The 9,170-nt window shown below is 40.2% G+C and overlaps 1 protein-coding gene across 1 annotated transcript; it reads right to left on the reverse strand.

The window, feature by feature from the left end:
* Positions 1-100: 100 nt before the first annotated feature.
* Positions 101-8,654, reverse strand: spty2d1 (SPT2 chromatin protein domain containing 1). The gene is made up of 6 exons (XM_084735134.1): positions 8,038-8,654; positions 7,569-7,683; positions 2,904-4,499; positions 1,034-1,193; positions 861-938; positions 101-742 (listed from the first exon to the last, which is right to left on the reverse strand). The coding sequence occupies exons 1-6, from the start codon at positions 8,098-8,100 to the stop codon at positions 655-657; spliced, it is 2,100 nt and encodes a 699-aa protein (XP_084591260.1). The 5' UTR covers positions 8,101-8,654; the 3' UTR covers positions 101-654.
* Between the last annotated feature and the right edge of the window lie 516 nt (positions 8,655-9,170).

Below are 9,170 nucleotides of genomic sequence, written 5' to 3' on the forward strand. Positions count from 1 at the left end.
ATCATATCTTCTACATGAGACGTTTGTGGCAGAACCGAAATTCTGTATATATTACTAAGATTGTCATACTCTCAGCAAACATTGACGTAAAACTCTACAATTAAATAAAACCATTTTTGTAATCACTTCTCTCAAATCCTTTTAAAGACAAACACACAACACATCCAGTGATCATGTTTTCTGCATATTCAATTGACTTTACAATCAAAAGTTTGTTTGGAAAAATATGCAATAACTTCTGCTCAAAAATAGCATCATATCAACACTTTGACTGTGTGTCATTGTTAGTCTTAAAAAAAATCATACTCTTCCATATTTATAGTTCTCTTTGTAACTCAGTTTCTTTGCAATATAGGGACCGTTACCAGTGTAAACCCTGCACTCAGTGAAGGGAAATAAATAATGAGACAGGGGAAATGTGATAACTTTTCATCACATTGTAACGGCTTAATGCCTGAATGATTTGTGCATATTTTGTCCTAGACTCTGACTAAAATTCTTCACTTCTCTCGAGGCAACACCATGCGTCACTCCATTCAGTTTTTGCCCAACAACAGAGGCCAAGGTGGACAGTCAATGGGCTTCATGTGTTGGTACATCCACTGTCCCATCTTTCAGTGTTTTTTATTCATCTCAACAGCAAAGGGGCTTCAGTTATTTTTTTTGCCTCTTGACACTCCTTTTCCGCTCCTCTTCCTCTCTCCTCTCCTCCTCCAGATCTTCCTGCACGGCCATTTTCAAGCTAAAGTAGTGAAGCACAGGGATAACCTCATAAGATGGGGGTAAATGCTACAATTCTCAACACAAAAAGTACATAGATGTACTCTTTATTATGACTAGGAGAATTATTTTCGTCTCACCTCCTGGCCTCCTCTTTCTGCATATCTCTCCAGCTGCTCTCCATGAATTTCAGTGCATAGTCACTCTCATCCTTGTATCTGCAGAGGTTAAGCGCAAGTATGTTTATTTCAAAAGTTACGTTAACAAGACGATGAAAAGATTAGCAACAAGAATATATTTGGACGACACTTACTTGTTTCGATCGTAGCCAAAAATCTCCCTAATGTGCCTGGAAATTTGCTCCTGCTCTTCACCTCCGTCATCAATAAAATCGTCCATTTCTGAGTCATACTCATCTTCTTCATCCTCATATTTTCTCTTGTATGCGGAGGTGATGGGTGGTAGCATGGGACCTAGATAATAATACAGAAATTCATTTGTTTATGTTTTGTTTATCTGTATGAGAACCATCACTACTCTCTGACCCAGGAACAACAACAAAGGCTGCTGAGTGTTGCTGACACTTCATTCAGTTCAGCAAACAAACCCTTTGCCCTGCAGGACTGACCATGTTGTTTCAGTCTGTCACCAGCTGTTTATCATATTAAAATATATTAAAACATGGATTTCATGTATTGCTTTACAGTGTTTATGTAATGTGTTGCTAAACTGTGTGTATAGCGGTGGAAGTAGTATTCAGATTTTTCACTTATGTATTAGTACTAATACCACCTTGTGAAAATACTCCAATAAAAGCCCTAAAAACTCAAGTATGCAAGTATTACAAGCAAATTGTACTTAGTAATATAGTAAGTACTCATTATACAAGAACATGGTCTCTGTCAGTGTTTTACTAATATATATGATGTTTTTGGATTAATATCACTGCTGCATTAAAATGTATGTTGCTTTTTACTGCTGTAGATGTACTTATTTTACATTGTATAATTTTGGGTAGCTTAATCTACGGCAAGGCATCATATTCTTTTAGATCATCATATATTTGTAATGTTGCCATCTTGTGAGAACCAAGTATCTAAAACGTCAATTTTCCATGAGCTTAAGAAGCAAAGGGGAATGCTGTCAACCCATAAAGGAACACTTCATCCTTTAATTTATCATAAAAATTCACAAGTAAAAATCACTCACTCACTCTTTGGTGATGTATGGCAAATACTGGACAGTAAGGGTAAGAAAAATTATAATCTGAAAAGCAACCAGGAACTAGAGCTGCAATGATTAATTGAGTTACTAAATTAATCCTCAACTATTTTGATAATCAATTAACCTGTTTCAGTAATTTTTAAGCAGAAAATGTCCAAATTCAGGACATTGAGAGTCGGCTTCTCAAATGTGAATGTATGGGGATTTCTTTAGCTCTTGGCGACACTAAACTGAATATCTTCAGGTTGTGGGGAAAATATCTCTGTTTGGGAAACACTGATTGACATTTCTTTAGAATATGCTGACATTTAATCAACCAAACAACTTATCACTTAAGCGAGAAAATATTCATCAGAATCGATGATAAAAATAATCGTTAGATGCAGCCCTACCAGTAACTACAACTTAAGCTGTGAATGCATGTTCAAATACTTAATGAAAATTACTGTAGCTTCTTAACCTTGTTCTTGTTTTGTTAAGTGTAATAACTGTATTAATATCACACAATATTAATGTCATCATTAATTAATTTCAAATGAAATACAGTGACCTTTCAGAGTTCTGCTTTGCTGCTCGCTGACCATAGAGATTGTTTCTATCGAAGTAAGCACAGCAGTGAACAGTGAAGGCAGTATTACCTGATTGTGTAATAGTTTCTTCTCAGCCAGCTCTGCCCAGCAACATGCTTGAGCAAGAAAACATTAAACTTCTATGGTCTCTTTTATGTTCCTCTGGTTAAGAGCATCCACCAAATAAACAAGCAAAGGCAGACTCTTTTCAAGCTGTGACAGTAGCTCTTACAACACTTACTGCAACTGTTATGGCTTTATTTCACTTGTATACTTATTATCTTCTGTTATTTTATTTATTCCGTTTGCTGACTGACACTTAGCTTGTCATAGTTGACAAATCAAATTCTTTGGTAATATAATCAAACCAGTATCCTCTCTGGTTCTTACCTGGTGGTCTGTTCATCATAGGTCTGGGAGGCATTCCTGGTCTGGGAGGCATTCCTGGTCTGGGAGGCATTCCCGGTCTGGGAGGCATTCCCGGTCTCTGACCCATCCCAGGTGGTCTCTGTGGCATGCCTGGCCGAGGGGGGGCTCCTCCTGGTCTTGGTCCACCAACATTCTTGGATGAGATGGTTTCTGACACCACAGTGCACTTGGGTCTCCCAGGTCCTGATCCCATGCTATTAGTTGATCGTCCGGGTACTGGTCCTCCACTACCAGGCCGACCAGGTCCAGTCCCTGGTTGTCGGCATCCACTACCTCCAGGACTCTGCATGCCCCTCCCACCAGGCCTGGCCTGCGGGACACCACCTGGTTTTGCCTGCAATGTGCCTCCAGGCCTCACCTGAGGTTGGCTCCCTGCCTTAGGAGGGCCGCCTAATGAAGATCTCATCACTGAATTACCACCTGATTTTGCTGCAGAACTCATTCCAGGCCTTGGTGGTTCTCCCTTTCCAGACTTGTGACCTGCAACTGCAAGTCCCTGCTTCAGTGAGCTACCCTGACTGGGCCTGGTCTGTTGGGAGGTCCCATGTTGAGATTTTTGGGCTGCTACACCTGAACCAGGAGGCCTGGTCCTAGGAGTAGCTGAAGCTCTTGCTTGAAGTGATGATGAGCTCTCTTTTTTGAAGCTAAGGTCACTTGAGGTGCTGGATTTGTGGCTAGATGAGGGCTTGGGGCCCCCCTGTTTGGCTGAAACCTGAGAGGATGTGGCTTTTGAAGGAACTTTACTGTTCATGGCAGATGAACTAGACACACTTGTCTTGGGTCTGTCTCTATCACTGTGAGACGTCTTGGGCCTGTCTCTTTCTCTGTTACTAACAGTGGGCTTGGAAGAAGAGTGGCTTTTATCGCTACTCTGCTTCTTTCCTGACCCACTGGACAGATTTGGTTTCTCTGAGGAGTTCTTCTGTGGTTTGCAGTTCTTCTGCTCCCTCTCTAAAGTGCTCTTTTTTACAGAACTCGAGCTACACTGGGACTTGCTGTCTCTTTCTCTCTCTGGCTTTAAGTCTCTGGGTTTGTCCTGTCTCTTGGCCTTGCGCTCCATCTCCAGTTCCCTTATCTCATCAGCTGTGCGGAGCCTTTCTTCTTTTTTCAGTGCCTTGGTTTTCATCTCAACTGGCTCAAATTGCTTTTTCTCTGCCAATTTGAGTAAATCTGCAAAGTTCATGGGAGGTGGAGGGGGCTTGGGTGGTCCACTAGGTTTTTTAGATGAGGGCTTACTGCTACCACTAACATCTGGGATTCTCCCTGGTCTGAGTGGCTCTGGCTCCTCATCTGGCTCTGAATCTGTCTGTTCATACTCATAATTATCCTCATCATCTGGGTCAATTGAGTTATTCCCATACCTTTCCTCATCATTTGATCTTTCTTCCTGCATTTCTTGTTTTGTTCTCCTCTTCTTAGGAGTCTCTACTATTGGGATGCCATTGTAGCCTCTAAAATTGTCCTTAGTCCTAGAAGCCATGGCTCGTGCTTTACGGTCTGACTTCAACTCCACCCTCTTGGCTAGTAGTTCTTCCTTCTGTTTCTTCGATTCAATTTCTGAAGAAAAAAAGGGAGAAATATTAAAATAATCACTGAAGAGTGGTTTCTATAGGGTAGGGCTGGGTATATGTACTCACTACCTTTTAAGTATCTATGGGCTTCAACCAGCAGCTTCAACCAATAGAGTCCTATCTTACACCCAGCGCAAAGCCGTTGCACCACTGACAAGTGGTTTTGCTATCTTACACCAGCGCAAGTGCCATTTTTGCCATGTCTGCAAGACAGCAAATGCACTTGCACCTGGTCTGTGCAGCCGTGGATGGGAGGTCTAAATATGAAGGCACGGCGCGTTTGTTATCTTGTGCTCGGCGCACTGGAGTAAAAACCACTTGCACTTTAGACCAGCTAAAACCTGGTCGAACTGCAAAGTCTGTGGTCTTTTAGCACAAGATACCACCCAGCATGTCTGGCTGAAACACAAACACATCTTCACAATCACAAAACACCTTCATTTATGTTCATTCTTTTCCTCACATCGGAGTGTGAATGTGTCATTTTAACATATTTTCTATCAGCAATAAGGTGTAAATATTGAAGTTAAAGGCATGCATGTGTGTTTTGTGCTTGGTTGAGGCATGCACACACATCTCTACAATCACAGAACTCCTTTCGTTAATGTTAAATAGCCATGCGCACATGTGTCTTAAAAGATAAAGTCACTAATAAGGAAAAAGATTATTTTAAAATTATTAAGCATAATAACTCTAAACAGACCTGTGTGAATGGGATGGGATCATGGCTGTCAGATTGTCTTTATCAGATGCGTCAGCATGACAGCTGGAGCAACTGTAGTGTTTGTGTCTGTTTGTTATGATCCAGAGAAATAAGAATTAAACAATTATGATCTATAACATAAAAAATGTAGACACTACATTTAAAAGCATGAATCCGGCCCAACCCGGAGAAAAAAGGTATGTGTGCTTCTGTCAGAGCTGGTTGGATATATCCGTGCATAATTTTGTGCACTTTGAACTTCAGAAACTCTTTCTGATTGTTTTGTTAGGGGACAGAGGAACGAGGATGGGAGGAGAGGGAGGATAAGGATTAGGTGGGAGAGGAGAAGGAGGAGAAGCACAGACATCCACGTAACTGCTCCTCCACCCGGCCCAGGTGGGCTACCACACCATCTCTCTCCCCTGCTCCTCAGCCACCAAAGCTGTATAATAATGATGATGATAATTAATTATAAAATACAACACAATTTCAAGGTGCTTCAGGTTAAAACATAGCCAGTTATACATCTGCATGACATTTGTGGTGCATTTATTGTATGGGTTTTGCAGGCATTAATGTAAAATTATTTACACATGAAGCTGCTTTGGAGACGTACTGCCATCTACATACATTGTGCACTCTCATGCTTTCACTTCTTGAACCAGGACATCTGTCTCCTCGCTTGAATATCTTTTCTCTTTGTTTCCTCCTGCTAACTCTACCATCATGCTACCACCATTAGCGCTGCTGGTGCACCTGCCTCTTAAAAGTGATGAGAGCTGACTTTCTGATTGGTTTATTGCATGTTCAGCCTAAACTCGCCTGTGAATTAATGAGGGCACTTGGACACACCTGATAGGTGTCTCCCGCTTCGCGCTGAAGATGCAAAGGGCGGGGCAGGACAAAATACCATTCACACCCCTGGAGCAAGACAGCAAAGCTGGATTTGGGCACACCTTGAATAAATTAAATCCACTGCGCCTTACACTTTCCACTTGCACTTAAGGTCAGTGTAAAATAGGGCCCATACAGTCTGTGGTGTGGTGAAGTCAAGCATGGTTTATCTGATTGAGTTGGCAGTTCAGCATGTTGAGATGCCACTGAAACATGTGACAGTATAACTATACTACACAGCCATGGCACCAGATAAAAATGCATAAAACGAAACAGATTTATTTCAGAAACTTGGGCTGTATTGACACCAGCCTCCGATACTGCCTAAAATGCTGTTATATCCATGATATATCTATGAAACAGTCAGATACCATATAATTTATTATTACCCTAAAACAGGGGACCCTGACACTTCCAAGCAGTTCTGACACACCTTTTTTTCCCCCCAGGATAGTGAAGTCATGTTCTGTGGCATTCAGTCTCTGTATGAATTTGTTCATGTTTTACAGAAGGTTTAACCTGCTAGGTAGAATTGGTTTTGACTGATATGGACAGTTCATGTATCAGATATGTTTTCTGACTACTCTCCAGAATAGGCACTCTTCAGAAATGTTTTGTTAGGACTGCAACCCGACAAAAGTCACACATTTCATCTGCCCCTTTATTGCAGATCCTTACCATTTATGACATTAATATTGTTCAAATATGTGTATTTACTTACAAAATACTTTTAAGTGAATGGAATATTCCTCAGCCATTCAAGACTTCTTTTAAAGCTAATGCACAGTTACATTCATAATCAACTCGCAAGTCTTCAGATCTTCATCTTTCTAAATTTCTTACTTGTAGAGGTCAATTTTCAGTAAGATTTAGGGGAACTAAATCATGAATTGACTTTTTCCACCTGGCAAAAAAGCTGTATCTCCATAAAGTGTTAAAAAAAGATGCCCGAAAAAGCTTTTAAGAGCCATTTCATAACTGATTTGATCATGTTTTATTTGTTTTAATCATTGAGATGCATTTTGATGCAATATCCCCCACACATACACACACGTACTCACACACTCCCTTACTCATCACATACTCACATTTTCTGCTTTTAAACAGATACTGTTATCATCGTTGTTGCTATCAAACATTTTGTTACTATTAGTTTGCCTTCACGTGTATTAGTTTTTTGTATTGTTCTGTATTTTTGAGTTCTTAATAACTTTGTAAATTTAAGTGGAAGCTTCAAATAAGCCATCTGGCTTGTCAGACTCTCTCTGTACTGTATATCATGTGTCACCTTTGCCTTTTTTGTGTTTTAATTTTGCAAAATACAACAACTCATTAACATTAAACTATAGATGATGTACTCTGTTGGTAACAGTATCACTTAAAGGATAGAGGTGTTGGTACTGTATAGTGTGCATATGACTAGCAAATTACAAATGTACATTAACTTCGTTTTGTTACCTTTCTTTTTGGTCTCATGTTGTTGCTTCTTCAGAAATGCCTGGATGGCAGCAGGGTTTACACCCTTTGACTTCGGGTCCTTTTTGGGTGGTCCAGCTTGCAAACTGTATCTTTTCTGCTCAGAGACATACAAACAATGCATTAAAATTTAAATCTTAGTGAACATTGGGCAGTCAAAAGGCTCTTTCTACCATTTAAGGTGCAGTACAGTCTTGTTATAAGGAGAAAAAATAGTCAGAATAATTAAATGGTCACCGTTGATTATCTTAAGTAATTTTTAAACGTCACAGGGACACGTTTTTAAATGCCTTCATTGCCGAGCATGAGGGTGGAACTTAGCGTCAAGCTACATTATCAGATCCTCAGTGACAGATGAGCTGGCAGTTGTGTGCTCACAATGTTACCCACAAATTCTCATTTTACTGTTTGGCCTGAGTAAATACAGTGCAAGTAACGGTCTTACATTTACCTGTACATTACTGACGCCCTGGTTTTGGGAGGCGATGTCCAGTATATTATCAAAGTCCATCATTTTGGCAGCAGGTGATGTAAGCCGGCTGTTTGAAGCGAATCAAGTAAAACTCATTCAGGAGTGCTAACTGCTAACGTTCCCGTTAGCCTTTAGCTTACAAATCGGATCAGCTGGCTCGTTGTTAAGGGTTTCCAAACTGCACTGAGATAGCGTTAATGAAAACACGTTCTCAAACACAGTCCATGAGAGGAAAAACTAGTTACATTAAATAGTTTAATGCTACTTTACTTGACCAATAGACGTGAACGTTAGCACACGCTAGCGAAGTTGGCTAACTAACCTAATGTTAACTAACGTTAGCCAACCAACAAGCCTGAAAGATTAACTTGCCCTTTTGTAATGATATAACACACCAAACCAAGACTGAATCCATCAAAATATTCTCGTAATTAAAGTCTTCTGGAAGAAAAATACTAAAAACTCAGCCATATGTAACGCGTTGATAGAGACTAACAGCAAGAAAGACCGACAAATTAAAGGGTCCAAAGAGTATTGTAAGGCAGTAAGAGACTACTTTGTGCGTACTTCCGCCTTTGTGAGAAGAAAAAAAAAAGACTAGACTGTCGTTTTAATATTTATATATTTATTGACATGTGTTAAATGAGGACAGTGTCATCAAAAAATTCTAACCTTGTATTGTATTATGATGGTGACACTCAATTTGCCCTCTCATCTCATGTAAATTTAAGGCTATGGGGGCGGGGGAGATCTATCTTGTCAGATTAGGAGGAAGGGGTGGTGTCCGGAAGAGAACCCTAGATCCGCGAAAGATCTCGCGGGAGTCATCATTTCAACTTAAACCGTGGTCTTTCCCCAAACCAAGGCAGGTGCTTCTTGCCCTGAAACCTACCCAGACTTTAACTACTTTTGCGGTCACATTCTAAACCATAATTTTTCGTAAAAGGTGCACAATGAAGAAGTAACGCTTACAAATCTCGCGAGAGTTTTACAAATCAAGGGTTCCCTCGTAGATGAAAGTAAGTCGTAATGTCAATGAAAAAGTATTTTATCAGATTCGATTAAAATGTTAAGCATTAGAAAATAAGACGATGCATTTGAAACATGACAAA

The sequence above is a fragment of the Lutjanus erythropterus genome, chromosome 13, assembly GCF_056507025.1.
Source record: "Lutjanus erythropterus isolate fLutEry1 chromosome 13, fLutEry1.hap2, whole genome shotgun sequence".
Lineage (NCBI taxonomy): Eukaryota > Metazoa > Chordata > Actinopteri > Lutjaniformes > Lutjanidae > Lutjanus > Lutjanus erythropterus.

Excerpts from the sequence above, each read along its gene's own strand:
- spty2d1 (XM_084735134.1), bottom strand. The coding sequence starts at position 8,100 with ATGATGGACTTTGATAATATACTGGACATCGCCTCCCAAAACCAGGGC. Across the intron at positions 4,500-7,568 it reads ACATGAGACCAAAAAGAAAG|AAATTGAATCGAAGAAACAG; the intron begins GTAACAAAACGA and ends TTTTTTCTTCAG. Across the intron at positions 1,194-2,903 it reads TATGATGAACAGACCACCAG|GTCCCATGCTACCACCCATC; the intron begins GTAAGAACCAGA and ends ATTATTATCTAG.